Below are 19,723 nucleotides of genomic sequence, written 5' to 3'. Positions count from 1 at the left end.
TCTGAGGCAGATAAGCAAGGCCAAGTTCTCTGGTTGAAACAAAAACCAGCCTGATAATAGAATAGATATAATATTATTCTTTTTGACATCCAGAGTAGCAAAATTTATATAATTCCCAATTTTAGAATGAACATAATTCCTAGAAATCGCTGTAGAATTAATTCACCTCGAAGTGGCTCTATGGAGCACATTAAGACTTTAAGGGTTTCTTATTCTGCCCACTTCAGCACCACTCTTTATTTGAACCAGTCCTCCGCATACCATCTTTCATTTTTTCAATCCACTATAAAAAACAAAACAAAAACGCAGCTCTTTTTAAAGCAGCTTGCAAGTGATAATGTTATTTTTATACTTCTTAATTAGATCTTATTTAAAACATGATGCTCCTTTGTTCTTGCGAGCTGATGTTCTCTCCGCTCGCATTCATTCTTGACCTACACCAGGCTATTCCCTTGGGCCGCTCTTAACCTTGCACACTGTGCTAATTATCTCTGGAAAGAGGCCCATTCACACAATCATCAATTCCGTCTGGTGTTGAAATTGAGCTGGGCATTGCCTGAGTGTGCCCCATTTCTGATGAAAGATGGGGATCCGCAAAGCTGGCGATCCAGGAGAGTTCACCTCCAGTACAGTACGGCTCCTCATCCCTCGTCCGATCGTGTACGTCCGTCTTCATTACGCCACATGACCTGGAGTTAATCTTGTTGCTGCTGTGTTGTTTCCCTTTTGTCTTTGTCCAATACCCATTCCTCAGAGTGTCTACTCTCTATCTCTCAATCTACAAAAGGAAAGTCATATCCAATAAGTAGAAGCATTTGGATTTTAGGTTGGTATCTTCACAACTGCAACAGTGTTGCGTGTAGCGATGATAAGAAATGGCAAAATTAAATAGATGAAAGTGTTTTTGTACCATTTCCAGCCCTCTGTCATAATCTGATCACGATGTTGGCCGTACAGTCACTTAACACTTAGCATTCAACAGACAGATGATCAAACCCGATTTGTTTTTATAGAGGAAATTACTGTGAATTTTTCTTAGTTTATAGGTTACTTTGAAAGCAATGGACTGAAAAATGCTCATCACCATATGGCTACCAGTCACCACTTTTTCATTCACAGTGTCTTTTTTTTGCTTTTTTTTGTAGCAGCAGTGAGTTGAGGACTGTGTTGTAAAAATGCTGACCAAAAAGAATGCACTGGTTGACACACAGTGTTTTAGCATTTCCCCGCTTTGGTTTTTAGTGTCTGCTGGCTGCCTGATGGTTTTCATGATGTGTGACATCCCGTTCATTACAGATCTGCATATGTGGTTGTCATTTTAATGGGATCAAAGGACCGGTTCAATTAAAGGTCCAGTGTTTAAGATTTAGGAGGCTCTATTTAGAGGTTACATGCTAGAAATAGAATAAAATATGCATAAGAATGTTCGATGGGAAATCACTTGAAAATAAGACTTTACTGGGGGTTCACACAGGGGACGCAAGCGCTGCGGAACGGCTGTGCCGCGGTTTAGCAATTCACGCGTGACGGCAGCAAGAGAATCCTGAACGTGCGAGATCCCGCGATACACTGTGTATAAAAGAAACAACAAACAGCTTACTTTGCTTCTCCGACGTGGAAGAGATCATAAAAAGGATCTGTTTTGTCATGAATTATTGTGTGCTGTTCCACTTCAACAATTAGCCTCACATCGTTCATGTTGAGACCCTTTGATCGATTGACTGCTGACCTGGTGCCACCGGTCATGACGTAACGTTGATGTGAAGTTGTGAAAAGCTACATGAACTGCGTATTGTGTTTTATTTTGAAAGGGGGTGGAAGGGTATTACGTTGATTCTGTGTCGGTGCAATCTGCTCTGTTGAGATTGACGCGGTTAAGCAATGGCGGTTAAGCTTACGTCCCCGGTGTGAATAAGGCTTTAGAATGAACCTTTTGTTTCTACAGAATCCCTGGGTCCTTTCTCACGTAGTCTGCCATGTTGAACCGCAATGTTTCTACAGTAGCCCAGAACGGACAAACTAAACACAGGCACTAGAAACTTTTGTGTTTTTCGCATGTGTTGTCGGCCACTGTAGTTTCTTCTTCGTGCTAAGAAGGAGAGGGTGAAACAAGGGGGTTGCAATCTGCAACTAAACTGCTAGATGCCATTAATTTCTACACACTTAAATAATTAATATATATAATTATTTAATAATAATAATATTTGGTCCAATGAGAGATTGTTTTGCACTGAATATGATGCCAGAATTTCCTCAATAACTCTGTTTGGTTATAAGTACATGTTAAGTAAGGTAGCAGCAGACAATTTCTCTGTTTTATTTATTATATTTTAAAAGGTTTGTCCAGCAGGACTTGCATTTCAAACTAATTCCCCATGAACTTTGTAACTGAGAGTCAGAGCCTGTTAGGACAACTGAAAGCGAAAGAAAAGGCCGCTTGTGCTCAGAGTTACGCTAAAAACTGACGTGTTTTCAGTGTCGCAGTGTGAGCATGATAGAAACCAGTCACTGCGCCTTTGAATAGAATTGTCACTGATTACTGGCATTTATTATAATTACCCCCTACTCATGTCACCAATGGAAGCTTTTAAAAGGAGTATAATGGTGTTTTATTGAATCAGTATGTCCCTGTCCTTCCTCTCGACCGCCTCACACAAATCTCCTCTGAGCATAAAGAGAATAAAAAGGAAATCTTTAACCATGAGATCCTCATCTGTCTGCAGTCCAGCCCTGTACATGGTTTAGTGAGCCATTCTAGTTTAAGTGACTCCAAAAACATGAAGGTAATTATTGCTTTTGACAATAGATCAGTGTGTTGTCTTTAGCTCTGCGATTTATCTTAACCGTATGGGACTTTATTTTACAGCCTACAAGGCAATTGCATGAATTTTAGTGAGTACAGAGCACTCTAAACTGTTTTTGTTCATTTGTTTGGCCGGAGCCGTGCTGATTTACAGTTTATGTCTTTACAAACATCCTGGTAACGACACAAGCTTTCCTTTCGCTGGCTCAAGTTTGTCCTTTTACACCAAAACTATTCTCCCTGCTGTCTTAATGTAGTAGCACTAAGAATATATCACCCTCTAATCCTAAAGACCTTGTCAGCTGTCAAAGGGCTCTAAAATGATGTAGTTTCTATTAAACCGTTATCAATCCTTTTTATTTTTTTTCTCCTCTTGATCCTATTTTGAATTATACCCGTCACATTTCCCCTTTCTTTGACAAACAAAACACGCTCCCTGTAGACCGGGGTGTTAGATCTGGCAACTCAAAATCCTCAACACTTGGATCCTTGACGAAAGGTGTGCTTTAAATACCTATTTAAGAGAGGAGAGAATAGACGATAGTCCTCTTCCACATTTATCCTACTGCACTTAGCAAGTCTGAAAGCGTCCATAAATAATGGTCCTCCTGTTTCCTGTAGGTTATCAGTGCTGGAAAATTAGCTTTTAAAATGCGGTTTGAAATCCATTTGGGTGATTGATGGGTGACGGGACTAATAAATTTTGCCAGTTTCTAGGAGGCCAGCTCGCAACCATTCTTTATGGTTGTCATGAAGCCAGACACATTTGATGTGGAAAATAAGGAGGTCTCGAGCAAACTCGGCTTTATAAAGAATGCATGCATGCATGGATAGACAATTTGTTGTTTTTAGCCAGACAATACCGACCAACCAGCTCTCTATTGATAAATCTCAAACAAGAATTGTGTTTTATCTGCATTCTTGAAAAAAAAACAGACATTTGCAGTATATCATATGGCAAAAATATGTGCATGTTCTTGCCAAGTATAATTTTACTATATGGTTTTGAGTCCCTCATGAGTCGGGATGACGGTGATTTTGACAAAGCATTCAACTCCCTGCTTATTCCTCATTTCCCGCCACATTTTTAAGACCCGTGTTGTTTTGGTGGCTCTCTGCCACCTCGCCAATCCCTTGTGTGAGAGCTCAGTAGCTCTCCCAGCTGCAGAGCTCCATCAAGAGTGCAATCCTCCTGGGCACTTTGTAGACCACCCTCAGAGGGGAGGTTCCCTCAGCACAGCACTTTGGCACAGACCTTATCCGGTCTAGCATTGACCACATAGTCTAGAATATCACGGGTCCTACTCATACAGCAGAATACCGCATTCAAAACTTGAAACCATCTGCAAAGAACAACAAGAGAGAAACACATCAAAATGTTTTAGCCCAACTCATTAATCATTAGTCATTATGGTTTGAGTGTTTGATTTGTTGTGGTTTTGATTGCTGTTAAAGACAAATGAAGCTGTTTTGGCTTACACCAGAGTCGTACTCAATTGCGCGTCCTTAAAGCAGACCAAATAAAATACATCAAATACAGTTAATACTGTTAGAGGGAATCTTCAAAGTGGCGGATTTATCCCCCACTGGCATCTGCTGTCTATTTGCACTAAGAATTAGGGGACATAATCTTCAGCAGTAATCGCCCAGTTGCCTGCAGTGGATTTACATTTTTCACACTGTGTAATCTTGCATTTACAATATCATTTACGTGGGTTTCTCCTTTCAACCCACTGACATCTCTCTTTTCCTCAGTTAAGCTTTGAGGGAAATTGACAGGGGACAAGCTCAAGGCGTCGAGTCTTGCTTTGCATACAGCAGCTCATGATATTCCGTGCATACAATGAGCGCACACTTGCACGCGCACATACCCAGTTTTGATTGATACTTAACTGAAACTGAGCTCTTGTTGCTGTCAGAGCCCAGCTAAGTCTCCTGAGCCTCTTGATTTCTGACATTTGTAGATATTATATTCATGGAGCAAGCAGGCAGTATTTTGTGATGTGATCCCCTGTAACACTTTAATCTGTTTAGACTGCTTCAGTGCTGTGGCAGGGAAGGGGGCAGAAACCATACAATGCAATCGACGGCTGCTTGCCAAGGTCTTACTGTATCGTTCATGTACTAAAAAAATCTTGGATTTGGATGCAGGATATAAAATCCAAGGTTTTATTTGGAGCTTTGGGTGGCTGTGTCTAGTATTTTATTGTTTTTGTAATATAGAGGTAAAGACAACATTTGAGTTTAGCACATAAAGAGTTCTGCTTTACTGCAGAATGTACTTTTGTACTGCTGTCTATTACATAAACATGTGTTTGTGTAATAAATAGCAATAAAACTGTCTATATGAGTGAAAGTGCTCATGCTTGAGTGTTCTCTCCTACCTAGGCCGACTGTAGCTGTTGAAATTCAACAAAATAAAACAGTGTTGCCGGCTTTCTTCACATTCGACTGGAAATTAAATGAAAATGAACCTCATGACAGGCTGATGTAATCACCTCTTACTTTACTGTCAGCTGCACCAATTATTTGAATCATCACTGTTTTTTATGTATTACTCTTCCCTGTTAAGGGTGAATTAAAGCAAGGTTTTTTTGCTGCATTTCCCTATGACGGAAACACGAAGGCTTTGAAATAGCTCCAGCTAGTGCACACTTGGAATAAGCAGCACTTAGTAACCTAATGCTAGTCCTGGTGCTTAATGGTTTGCATTAGCTGCAAGCAATAAAATTATCCCAGGTCCTCACTAATGTTGGAATAATCATTTACAAAGATGGTTACCACATGCTGGAACTGTTTTCTTCTTTTTCTCTCTCTCTCTCTTTTTTTTTATTTTTACGACCCTAATTCGCTGTTATTAATAATGAATAAAAATGCAATTTTCTGTCGGGTTGCTCCAGGGCTCTGGGAATCATTTCAATGAATATTTCAGCACATTATTTTAATCATGGCTCCACATATGCAGGGAGGGGGCTTGTTTTATAGGCTCATGCTTCAACCGCCCCAAGACCCCGATCATTAAACCCCACGCTGTCTGCGTTGAGGTTCCTACCTTTGATTTACAAGACTTGTTAAAAAACATTGTAAAAAAGGAGGCAAGCTGTGCCATTTATACTTGTAATTTGATGCTGTATTTGTTAATGGGAGTGCCTGTGATTTATGTGTGCTGCGGCTGCTGTAGCTCCCTGCTGTTTTGATGCTATAGGCTTTAGCAGAGCTAACATTACCAAGCCTCTGCAGAGCATGCCACTAGTCAACCTAATAAATCTGCTCTGTGTGGCCTGATTTTTCCTCCTCAAGATGTTTTCCCCCGATAAGGAAGTGGCTGCCGTAATCAGACCATCACTGAGGGGTGTTCCATCTAACCTACCTGTCTTATCACCTCTCTCGTAGTCAGCTGCATGACTTCTGGCGCCTGGACTACTGGGAAGATGACCTGCGGCGGAGGCGGCGGTTTGTCAGAAACCCTTTTGGGTCCACCCACTTGGATGTCACGTGCAAGTCGCTGCAGGAGTATGGTGAGTATGGAGAATTTCTTTGTGGAATATTTTCCAATACTCGTCAACATTGGTGGGCAAAAATTCACAGACAGCGTTCTCTCATATTAAATGTAGAATATCAACGTCGTCCTTAAAACATGGTTATGAAAAAAGCATTAAAAAGGCACTTAAGTTAGCTCATGCTTTGATCATATAGTTTAGCATATTGCTTAGGAGAATTTGCGTGTCATTTTTATAGGCAACGTATTTATGAGTCCTGTGAATTGAACATGACACATCCTTTTTATTGCACTTTTTTATTTCCATCACAACACACACACAGGAACAAATTAGATCCCTCTCTTTGCCCGAAACTTCTCTTATTGACCGAGGCGGTCTTGTAGCGTTGCCCACCACCTTGTGTCAATTTTGCCTTATGTCATGCAACACCGACTTTTAAAGGAAGGCAGCTCAGTACTATTAAACACCCCAGGCCCTTCTCCTCTGCCTGTAATTGAATAGCAGAGCAAATGTTGTAATGGCACAAGGGTGAATGTATCGATTCTGAAATTAATGAAGCACCTTCTTCACTTTATAGAAAATAGAAAACAGGTGATGCATATATATATAGTCAGGGTAACATTTTAAAATGACCGTAGACTTCCAGCAACACATGCACGATGATCACAGTGTTGACTGACCTCTGGCTGTCTCAGCGTTGAGCTACTGAAGCCGACTGTTGGCTGAGTTCAGGATGTCATCTGGCTGCTTTCAGCTCTAGTTCTGCCATGGATGCTGTATGAAGATCATGGCAGCTCTGCAGATAAACACATGCCAGCTGCTGCTTCCGCTGCAGGTGGTCCATATATGAGACACACATGCAATAATTGCACCGTCTGCTTTAAAGTGTGCAGTGGTGCCATTATGTTTTTTTTATCCGTAAGCTAATTTAGGCTGCGGGCTGGTGATGTGTTGATAGTGCGGTGGGATGGACTTTTGGCACTTTGCAAGTATGAATGTCTCTTAAGAAGTTCAGCATCATCGGCAAAGAAATAGATTTGAACACACGTCAAAGCATCAATATATAAAACTCAAAGTACTCCTGCAGCATAATCCACAATCCATAATCTACTGATCCATATTTTCAGTATGCTACAGTCACCTCACTTTAATAATAACAAATAAAGAGAGGCATTACAATCTCTGGCTCCAGCTTACACCTTTTTGGTCATTGCTATAATCTATTTTTTTATTTATTTTGTAGCTCTGAAGGCTGTTTCTTTACTTTATTTATTTTGTGTTTTATTTTATTATTATTATTTTGTGTTTTAATGACCAAAATAAAGTTCAGTTAAATGAAAAATAACACGTACGTTACTTCTGGAGAAGCTCCTGAGTTATATAGACATACTGTATTAAGATATGTTGCGGTGAACTCTGACTGCCCCACCCATCTTCTTCATCTGAGAAGCTCTCAAAGGTTTCAGAGCTACCATCCAACCCTAGAGATCATAACAATTTGATACTCAAAAGGTAGATTTTCATGGAAACGTTACTTTAGGATAGTGCACCATTGGCCTACTGCTGGCTGGATGCCACTACAACGATCATCTTTCCTGATTGTAAATAAACATAAAACATAAAACACATAAAATTTCCTTTGTTTTTTCTGTGGAGAGAATATTATTTTAAAGCTAAAGAGATAGAAAATGGTTTTTCATCCATTTCCACTGTTACCATCTGTTAAATGCCAGGTGCCCTTTCCCATTGGCTTACTTACCGGTACTTACCGTGCAGTTGCTCAATTTGACTCATGTGACATATGTCCTCAAGACTGTCATGTTATTTAGTCCATCAGAACACTGGAGTATGCTTTTTATCTGTTTTTGTTTCTCTGGTTTGACATTAATGCCTCGCTGTAGTTGACTGAAGAGCTGTTGAAGTCCTGCTGGCATGTGGTGGTTTTAATGAGTGGAATAATGTATAAACTTGTCAAGCGAAGGGGATCGCCTGCGGTCGGATGGCCTTCTTGCTCTCCTTCAGAGGTGAGCTGCACTTTCAGGCTTTTTCCAGCAGGCTTTGATGTGGTTGCACGGCGGAGGCCAGGTTTTGTTATGAGTTCAAATGAGAAGGATCTTTTGTTCTTCTGTAGAGCTTCAATAGATTTTGCTGGCAGTGGCAGTTGGCAGTTTTTGTTTTAAATGTGCTATGACAGTTTTTTTTTTTGGTATGAATATTCACTTTTAATTAGCATAATATTAACGATAGGACCTGTCTTTAGCAGATAAACCTGGTGCAGAGGCTCAAAGGTTGGATATCCATTAGTTATAACATCCAGACTGTTTCCTAGATTTGACAGGGACTCTAAAGAACTTTTTTTTATGGGTTGCCGACTGCATAGGCAGCAGAGCAGAAAAACAAAGAGACTTGTTTGAGATGCCCCTTGAGAGTCATTATTAAAGCTTTAAAATCTTTGACTATTGGAGAACCAGTACGTTGTCCAAATTGAATACACAGTTTCTGGTTTGACAGCAAGATATGACAATATACGCTCAGCCACTATCGGAGTTTGAAGAGGGCAGACTCGCAGTGTTGTGCTCACAGTAAACGTCAGTCTTACGAGCTCACTTGGGGAAAATAAAAGTGAACACAAGAAACATTTCGGTGAGTGAGTGGCCTGCGTTGTTCCTGACAGCATCTAAGAGGCTTGCCGTCTTTTTTTTGTTTGTTTTCTCTTAGATTGTAAAAAATTAAACATGTTTTGCCATTTTAGAGGTTGAATTAATTTACCAAACATTATTTGACCAATTATTTAGACTTTTTTTTGAAAGATGATATTCATGTTTTTAGACTAAAGTTGCCAATAAATTCAATCATTGTCCTTTTAGTGAAAGATATAGCACAATACTTTCCCATTATTTCCATAATTATCGTATGCAAACAAACTGTAGATAATATCCTAAAGATTTTGGTCTAAGGGAAACTTAAAATAGTGTATCTGCAAAATCTGTGCCTCATCCCGTGTAACCTTTGTAATCACTGGTGTTGTGTGTGTGTGTGTGTGAGAGAGAGAGTGTGCATTCATGAACGTGTGTGATGGGAGGTTAAACTCTGTCTTAAACTGTGCCTCGTTGTCTATTAGCAGCATTGACAGCTTAGCCAGCACATTCTGTCTTTGCCCTCCGCCTGTAATAACCTGCCCTGTTACAGCCAGCCACGGCTCAGTATCAGAGTATATTGTTAGGTGATTGGAATTGGGCAAGCATGAAATGGAAGTCACGTTAATATTGATCCAAGTGTTTAACGGGGTGTTTTACCTCCGGGTGTCCTTGCTGTCTCATTTCAGGTGAGCAGCTTCTCTCTGAGCTGATTGCCCCCGGGCGGAGATCTTTATAGCTCTTTACTGCGGCACAGGCGCCAGCCTCGTGATGTGATATTAACCTTCTCCGGTTTTATGATCAAAGATATTAAACTGTGATAAATGACATTAGGGCATTTACTAACATGCACATCCAGACATTCAAATGCAGCCTTGCAGTAAATTCATGTATGTTTCAGGAACAGTTACGTGGACTACCTAACTTTCAGGTCCAGATGTGGAGATTATTAGACTCTGCTGTTAATGTTTTGATCTAAAGAAGATGAGGTTGTTTGTAAGCTCTGGCAGCACAGTAGACACGCATTGCACATCCCAGGATATTGAATAAAGATTCACCCCAGGAGGAAGCGTCTGTACTGTATAAACTCCCCTACATCAAAGTTATAATGTTTACTTTAACAGTCTCAAAACACATTCTCGGCAAAACGGATGGCTTGCATCACAGGAAGTATGAAGCTGTCATTTGTTCCCCCTCATTTCATCTTTCAGTGCAGAGTAAATAAAAGTGAAGAGACAGAGAGGGCAGAATTGCATCGCCCTAGCGGTAATGTAATCCCATGGACTGGACTTTTTCTCTCCATGTGGAATGCGGAGCCCGTGGAGAGGGTGCGTAGGAGGGCAGGATCTGAAACAGATAGAGTCTGGGAAACGGAAGAGATATATTTAAAACATTTTGTAGAGCTCACGTTATATGGATATTGGAATGACTGCACAAAAAACACCGATGTACATTAAAAGATAGCGCAGTCAATAAGTTATGGAACCGGGGGGGCTTATACTAATGCATGTTATCTAGAGAGCTCTGACAGAACGAGACATAAACCAGAATAATTTCTGCAAAGGCTCTGGAGTTTGAGCTCTCTTTTCCAAGTCATTGTTTAGAAAGAGGTCAAGATAGATGTTTGTCTTAAGCTTTGTCCAAAATGTTGCCCTGTCACATCAATTGACAAACATTCAGTGATTTCTACAAGAGCCAAGCGTTTTTTGCCCTTTTCCAGCATTTTCCAGCATCTTGCTGATCAAACCACTTCATGAAAACATCTCAGAAAGAGCAACCTGAGGTATTTTGTGTTTTATTTATGGTCTTTTATATTGAATTACCCAAAAGTATTTGTGAAATCAGCTTTTTTTTTTTTTTTTTTTTGTCCTGAAGAAGAAGTTTTCAGATACGTTAGTTGAACCTTAAGTGAAACATGATGTGGTGGATTTCTTTTCGAGGAGTGGCAGTGAAGTGTTTGACTCTGGGTGTATAATACATAGGAGACTTAGAAAAACTCATGCTTGCAAGATCTATGAGGCTGTAAATGTGAAAGGTCAGTACCACAAAACTCTCCACCGCCTTGGCAGCGGTATCACAGCTGATTCGACGTGCTTTTAAAGGCCTTTCAACTGTTATCTGTCCCATATTGAATAGTAAAACAACTGTGAGGCTCTGGATCTTCGATTATAAAGTTTATTTGAATTGGGCTTCAGCTTGTTCACAGAAGAACACATTTACTTGATTTCATCACTCTGACTCTTATCTCTTTGTCTGAAACACAGCATATGGCTCCTGCTTGTTCTTTTTTTCACAGCTCAAATTTTCATTTCTAATAGTAAAGATACAGTGAAAAAAAACTAAACTAAATTCAACCGTCTGCTTCTCCTGTCAAAACAACATATAAGCTGATATTGCATTGGTTTACACTTTAGAAAGATCCCTCATTGTGTTATATCGTATTTCAGCACATTAAAGAAGTAAATACGACGTGTCAGGGTGTCTAGAAAATTAATTGCATCCCCCTTTTTTTTCATAATTTTCAACATTGCATTATAAAAACATTCTCAAAATGAAAGAAACTTTTAGTTTAATGAAGGTCTCTCTGACTCAAGGATCAAACTTAAAACTAGATTTATTTTATCCTTGCATCAAGATCCATCTGATCATCCCATGTGATTTATTTACAAAAAATAATAATTATAAAAGAAGTTAAAATTGTATTTATTTACAAAAAATAATAATTATAAAAGAAGTTAAAATTGTCACCCAACAGTTTGCTTTTTTATTTATTTTTATTTGCATATTTAAGGAAAAGTGTGCCACAAGAGGCAAACCTAGACACCCTAGAAGAAACTCATGGATCCTTGCTGAACCTTGGTGATGAGGGCTCATGGGCGTCCTCCATTGGTCACAGCTGGGCAGTCTTCATCATCTTCCAATGGGGTCACAAAAGCACTGCGATGCACTTTACCGAGTGTAATTAGTGCACTCTGAAGCAGTTTCAACTCAGTGATTGAACAAGAGGCCCCGGGAGACTGGTGATCGGTGGCTTCTCCTGGCACTGTTCCTGAAGGGCTCGAGAGCAGACATGAAATGAAACTGCTGTTTTTTTTTGAGAAGTCAATGGAAGTGGCTTTTGATAGACTGCCCACTTTGTGAAGTTAATTAGATAGATGCTCGTCGCATCATTATGCAGTGACATGGGATAGGCAGTTTTTCTCTTTGTTTTGTATAAATCTGATGAAGTAAATATTGTCTTGAACGACACATTTAAGACTTTTACAGGTTCTCTAAACTAAGGAACAATTATATTTCTTGTTTTTTTATTTTCTTTTACTTTTTTAAAAATGTATTTTGTGTATACTCACACACAGTTCAGTGTCCTTTCGATTGCCACAGCTGCATATAAATGAGAATTTAAAACTGAATCCTTCAACGACTGGATAGGCACATAGTATCTATCCCAGCGTGCACTTGTCTCATGTTGTTTTAGGTCACTGGCGTGAGTTATATCACGTACTCAAAGGGTCATCCTCTTTGTTTTGCCATTTAGCGGTCAAGGGTGAGCACATGAAAATGTTTCTAATGAGTCTTCCGCGACACCACTGCACAGCAGACCCCTTTTAATAGTGACAAATGGCGACCTCCTTTTCACAGCCACACTTTTAATACGAGCATGTCTCCGAGTCAACGGGCTATCACTCATGAGAGGATCACTTTTCATGTCAGCACATTTTCTCCTTCATGTCATAGCTCTTCATTTCTCGTTATTTATAACCGTATTACTTCTTCGACGAGAGCAAAATTGCACTGTGGGTAAAGCTGATCCTCTGCCCTGTGCCCCCCGCCCCCCCGTTTCAGTTGATGTTGGTCATTTGCGTGTAGAAATCAGCATAGTTTATTTGGTCTACTCAACCCCCGTACAGATTTGCCAATCAGAACATCAGCACGTCTGCGGAGCGTTCCCTCTTTCACTTGGAGCATAATGATGGTTTACAGAATTACAGTTTTAAGTTTCGCTCTTTGTTCTTTGATCTCTGACCGCTGGCTGGCTTTTACCTTTAACATTACACAGAATTCATTTCCGAAACGCGCAGACTTCTTCCCTCCCTCTGATGAAAGCACTGCAGATATGAGACAGAGCAGGAAGCAGGCTTTTTTCTCAGTAGCAGTGTTGACAACAGTCAAATGTGACCTCTTCAAGACAAGGTACATGTTCCTCAGGGGAGGGAGAGGCGAATTAAGAACTGTGCTGAAAGGAAACATGTCACATGGGTGTCAGCTACCTCCCATTTCTTGGTATGTGTTCTTCCTTTCACACACGCGAGATTTTCCTCTGGTTATTTCCTGCATCGGACTTCACAAAGACAAATTCACATAAATGTACCGAGCAGCCGTGTGGCAGGCACATGTTGGAGATGGGCTGATTTAAGTTGATAAATGTGTTGTGAGACCTCTTTGTTTTGCAGGATGTATGAACACATCTTGTTCAATGAGCATGATCCACTATAGCCATATGATGAAATCCTGGAGTAAGCAGCCTCCTAATTGTGCTGTCTGTTCACTCTCACTCTTGTCAAGTCTCCAAAAGCGGCAAATGATATCTCTAATCGACTATGAGCTCAAGATGTATCCCCCGACTCAGCTGTTGGTCTTTCAAGATATAGATGATGTTTCGTTGTTGACCCTGTCTAAAAATAAAAGCTGAAACACCTCTGATGTTCAACCATGCAAAATGCATTCAGTAAACGCATGTGTACTCTGACATTCTTTTATATGCTGCGGCAAGTACATTAGTGAGCATCTCCCATCAGGTTCACCCTGTGTATATTATAAGTGTAAGAAAATAGAAATATATATAAATATATAAATTACTTTTGTAAACCAAAACCAGCTTAGTAACATATTTACAGATTGTATGAAGTAAGAGCTAAACATCATGTTTGTACATATTCAAATAAAATAATCTAAATGTATTAATATGCTTGACATCTAGTATAATAAAATAATATATAAAAAGAATTAACAATTAACAATTACTTACTGCGTTTGTTTTACTTTTGGTGGGTGTATTTTCTTTTGCTTAATTTATGATATGATTTTTATGTGTTTCCTATATGCATTACTGAAATGTGCTATATATTTTAAATGTAGTTATTTTTGCCTTTCTTGCGACGTAAGCTTTTGCTTTTTTTAAGACAGCTGAACCTTTCATGCTCTATTGGCAGGATAGTACAGAAATGTATCAGTGGAAACTCCAGTAGTTAGTGGTAGAAGAGGAAAGGTGATAGCACGTTTACAGAAAGTAACAGACCATAGTCAGGTATTTCTGTCCATTTAAGAGTAATAACAAATACCAATCTGAGGCTTAGAGGTCGGAGTTGAATATTCAGTGGTTTCTCTTCCCCGTGTTTCTTTTGGACAGGCACAGAAGAGGACGAGGTGGTCAAATCTAAGAAGGTCTTCCGCAGCCAAACTGTGGCCAGTCAGAACCCCGAGACAGAGCTGATGCTAGAGGGGGGAGAGGACGATGCCATGAGTCTGCTGCAGGAGAAGGAGATGGACAACCTGGGTGGTGAGTCAGCACAACAGCACCTCTATTAACCCCAAGTCAACATCACCTCTGCTAGAGTATCAGCATTTATCTTTTATCTATCTTCCTTCTAATAGCTGGTTAGTTACGGTGTACATAATTAATACTGGTGCATCAAATGAAGTGTTTGGATCAGTGTAGTGGCATTTAATGGTCATTGCAGTGTGCCGGCAACAGCGTGACTCAAAGCGAAAACCTTGAGTTATTTAGTATTAGTGTTATTTACTATTCAAAATGTTATCCCATGTATTTAAGGATCGTAGCACAGTTCACAGTTCTAAAGTCAAAGACTTTGCCTCTGTGTTCTAATCTGGACAGCTTTGCTTTGCTTTGACAGCTACATATTGTGTTGGTCTGATAAGTGTCCTTCTCTGTTTTGTTTTGGATCTCGTCAGCACGGTTCCTTCCTCGAGTGTTTATCTCCAGAGGCAAGTCTAAAGTTAAACTAACACCGGAAAGATGATCAATCCAGATATGTCACAACTCACAGCTCGTATTTTAAGATTCTGCAAGCAATCAGTGATTAAAGTTGATATGAACCACAACTGAATAATATGAAACTTTACAGTGGCCTTATTTAACCTGTCATCTGACCTAATACTGTACCCTCTACTCAAAATCTATTCGTATGAACTGAGACTGAAACTGTTATTTAAACCATGTTCTACTTACTGAAATACTAACAGAGTATTATTATGTAATGGAAATTCTGCTGTCCTATGGTGAGTATATCGGTCTTTAATAACTCTAATAAGGCCATTGTAAAGTATCAGATGTTGTAATCAAATCTGAACTAAGACATCTGATAACACGTCTCTTCTGTCAAACAGTCTCTCAATGATCGTGAGCAAACACTCATGTCTCCCTCTCAAAACATTGTAACACAATCAGTCATCAAATGGTTTGATTGTTAGGAATTGTTGCAGTTAATCAAACTCTTTATACTTTTATTTTTCCAGTAATTACAATCCATCCCACCGGAAATTTGAAATAATCGAAATTGTCTGTCCTCGTTTCAAATTAATAAAACATGTTGTATTTTAATTGAACCTTGCCGAGAAAATCGCATGTGTATTTTCCATGTGGATGTGAGCACTTGCATGTTAAGGGAGAGCAGACAGCAACTTAAGTATCCTGCAAACTAATCCGTATTCTCTCCACAGTGAACAGTCTTTAAGAGATTAGTTGGCCCTGAGGAAAGACAAATGCAAAATTGAATCTTTATTAATCTTTGATTTATTTTAACCATGTAATTGTTATTATTTATTTATTTTTTTAAATCCAGTATCTTAACCCAGCTTTAATACTTTGTCTGATACAATTCAGTCAATAGTGCAACTTGCTGCCAAGTAAGCTGCCCAAAGATTCTGTAATTTAACCGGCACTTTGTGTGTGAGCCAAACTATCAAGCCAACCCCTCACTGCTTTTCGAGTAACTGCCATGGCTTTAAAAGGTAAGTTATCCAGGGTTCACTTGAGTGTAGATCAAGAATGTAGCACTACGTACACGTCAATAAAGCCAAATCTTCACTTAACACCTCATGCAAAAAAATTGGTGGTTTTAATAAGCGGAGTCTGTTACTGGTTTGATGCTTGAATGAGACCAGCTTTTAGTAGAAAGTATAAAAATAATACTCAGTCCTGGCAGTCATCATGTATTCCAAAAAGAAAATCTGTTATATTCCAATAAAAAGGATAATAAAGCAGTAAAGAAGTGAAATTTTCTCCTCTAATGGTGAGAAATCTGTGCCATTTTTTTACTGACTGTTGTTGTCACTGGGTGTTATTTTTTTATTTGTGGGTGATTTAAAGGAACATTCACTGCTCCAGTACAGTACAGACCCCTTTTTTAGCTCTTAGGCTGACATGTTGTGTGTTTAAAAAAATGTTTTTTTATGAAATCAAATCTAAGACATTTTCCTATTTTCATAGAATTTATTAACACTAGCCGGACTTGTCCTCAAAAATAACACAACCGAACAGGAAACTTGGAGGGTGTCCTCGTGTTGGTAATGGAATTGCAATAATATTCTGATGTTATGGATTTTGTTACTAGGCTCTGCGAGTTCAGCAACTGCGTTTTAACAGAAGTGGCACAGATTGCATAATCCCTGATGACATCTTTTTTCTTTTTTTTTGCCTTTACTTGATAGTGACTGTAGAAGAAGGTAGACAAAGGCAACAAAGTTCGCCAGCTGGAACTGAACCAGAAACTGTTGCAAATGTGCAGCCCTTCGGCCACCAAGGCTGTTCTGGCTTGACATCTGTAATGTTATTAAAATGTCTGTGAATTAATGTGGGGTGCCTGTGAAACGTGTTACAGTAACAGTCAAATATGTGAATGTAACGGATTAATTCGAGGTACAAAATCATGATAGAAATAGTATGGAAACAAAGAAATTCCCTAGATTCCCAGACACTTAAATAATAACATCGGGGTCACAGCCCTATATACATTATGCAGTTATCCTGGCTTAGTATATGAGACTCAGGCTAAACCAGGGCACTGCTGAGTAGTGAAATCCTCTGTAAGATCCCACAGATGAATCTTAGAGGGGGAGGCTAACTCCTCCTCTTTGTCCTGGGGCCGGCAGGCAGCCAAACACTCAGTGTCTGTCGGATGAACCTTGCACTGGCCAATCAAAAGAGCAAGGCGAGGGCTACAACACAACGAGAATGTGTTCTGCCGAGAGAACTAATGACCTTGTACAAAACAGAAATGCTGAGATAGAATATTTCTAATGAATCTATGATTTGTGAGCTTGTGAAATGATAAACTTTAAAATGTTTATTGACTTTGTAGAATAATTGCTCTGATTTAGGATTTTTTTTTAAATGTTGAGTTCATGTTTCTACCAATAGGGGAGCTCCTTCACTCACAACATTTGGATAATGTTTTTACCAGGATGCACTGTCTGTGTTTGGCCTGTATCTAATCTCAGGCATGAACAGCCTTAATGAGAGGTCTGGGACTAGATCCTTGTCAACAACAGCGCTCCTCCTGCCAGCCTTTGGGTCAGTGCCTGCTGCTGCTGCCAAAGGGGCGGCGCCTGCACTCAAGGGCCCAGGCAGTTGTGGTTACTGAACCTATGATTAGTTTTGCTCCCCCACAAACATTGGAAATACTGTCTGTGCTTGAGCTGGCATCAAATGAGCCTTTTTTTGTATGCACATATTGTAACCAAAATTGGGTAAAATAGAAACTTAAGATGAGCATGTGAGAAGAAAGAAGAGAGGAGTCACAAGGCATTTCTCATGTCAAGCAAGAGTCAGTAGATTTAACTGTTCTGCTGGCATACAGGACCCATGTTAGTATACCCTGAAGTGTGGTTAAGCGGCCACAACCATTTTGTTCTGCCTTAATTTAGCCTTTCTGTATCCATTTTAGTCTCCATTCACAACACTGATCCGTTGAGTGGTGACATGTTTATAAAAGAGTAAAACCAACATAACATTTCTGAATGCATAATCTCAGAGAAATAAGTGAGTGTCGAAGTTATTTAGGAAGTTATTTTGCATACTTAAGTTCCCTGAGTTTCCTATTTTGTTTAGTTTTTTTTTTTCATTCAAAGATCTACAAACCCTTTCTTAATTGAAACCGAATACGGGCGACATCAAAAAGAAAATGTACAAACAACACTTGAAATTTTTAATTATTTCTACTTCATATTTAAGTCTTTTTTTTCCCCTCATCTTAAATCAATTATTGCACGCTGCATCCTCATTAAATAGTCGGTGACGCGGTTTATATTTAGTCAGGCCTTTGCGTCTGAATATTTTATGTTTTATGTTGAAAGATTAAATGCGTGCTTTGAAACCGGTGGAAAAATGGTCGTTCCCTCAGTGACTCGCATTAACAAGAAGACACTGTTCCTCAGACACTCAGCATACAGTAGATTATAATGGCTGCAGCTGTGCATGTGTGTGTATATGTGTGCGCGGTACTATAAGCCAGCATGTGCATGCTTGCAAGTGAATAATAGTCCTCAGGTGTGCAAGTAACCCACTTTCACTTTGCATTTCTCTCATAATAGAATACAAAAGCACTCGGCCTTATCAAACACTGCAGTCCAGTGGATGGATTGTGGGTAATAATATACCCATCTTCTCAGCACTTCTCCCAAACTCCCACCACACCGAAATGAGACTTTTCATCACTTCATTAAATTGGCCTGTCATTCGACAAATATTTGCATTTTCATTAAAAGAAAAAGACCCAACAGCCGGATATTCTGAGCTTTAGCCTATATACACACACACACACCGCTCATCCTGTGTAACTTGCCCTTAATTTCATTATTCTCCTGTAAACATTTTAATGCCATAGCCTAATTATGAAAGGATCCCTGAGGGGATTACTGCCTAATCCTCTTCCTCCCCATGAGCAATGGATGCTGTGGCTTAATGCTCCAGGCATTGTGTCTTTCCCTCTGTGTAGCCCTTTAGGGCCACACTACAATGCTTCAGCCCTAGAAGTGTTATTTTTAGTGTGAAGGGGGAATGGGTTTGTAATTTAGGGGCTGGAGTGAACATAAAGACGATCTTCTTTTGTTGTAGCTGAGACAATTTATGCCACAAAGAGGATCAATAATAATAATAATAATAATGATAATAATAATAATGTTGCATACATCATTCTTCTTTTTATATGGTTTGCATTTTTTTTTTTACTTTCAAATTTCCTATCATCTTTTATAAACACTAACCATTATCTAAAATGCAATAAAACAGGCTGAGTATTTACAGTTCATATGAAGCTTGTAAGCAACATGTAGAGCCTGGCCTGATAGCATCAGCAGATAGGATCACCGTTAATGGACCCGAGCAACGCTGAGAGAAAAAAAAAATCCAAGGAAGGGCGCTTTGACTGTGCAAGCCTGCAAGAGCGATGAAGGGGCGCTCTGGGAGTTGAGACCGAAATCCACTTGTATTCCTGTAACACTATCGGCCATAATTGGCTGAGGAACGCAGATTAAGATTGATGAGACATTAAAGTGGCTCTTTGGAGTTTAAGGGATCGATAAATATCCCGATTTCGAGGAGCTTTCGTCTGAGAGCAGACAAATCACTGTAACGGTGCTCCACAGCGACACTGATCTGAGAACATGGAGGATGGAGCAGGGTGGGAGGAGACTGGAAATAAAGATGTGATCACTATCAGCTGGCGTGGGGTCACAAGCCCACCTAAAAAATTGCGGACAGTTCATTT

General features: G+C 39.6%; 1 protein-coding gene across 4 annotated transcripts in view; it reads left to right on the top strand.

Moving 5' to 3' along the window:
* nbeab (neurobeachin b) overlaps positions 1–19,723 on the top strand; it is a 185,000-nt gene that overhangs the window by 106,038 nt on the left and 59,239 nt on the right. For all 4 annotated transcript variants that reach the window (XM_027280396.1, XM_027280395.1, XM_027280394.1 and 1 more), the window contains 2 exons: positions 6,197–6,321; positions 14,347–14,496. In XM_027280396.1, coding sequence (XP_027136197.1) covers positions 6,197–6,321; positions 14,347–14,496 — 275 coding nt within the window. The remainder of the gene's footprint in view (positions 1–6,196; positions 6,322–14,346; positions 14,497–19,723) is intronic.

This window comes from Larimichthys crocea, chromosome VII (genome assembly GCF_000972845.2).
Source record: "Larimichthys crocea isolate SSNF chromosome VII, L_crocea_2.0, whole genome shotgun sequence".
Taxonomy (NCBI): domain Eukaryota; kingdom Metazoa; phylum Chordata; class Actinopteri; family Sciaenidae; genus Larimichthys; species Larimichthys crocea.
This window is presented reverse-complemented; position numbering and strand designations above follow the sequence as displayed.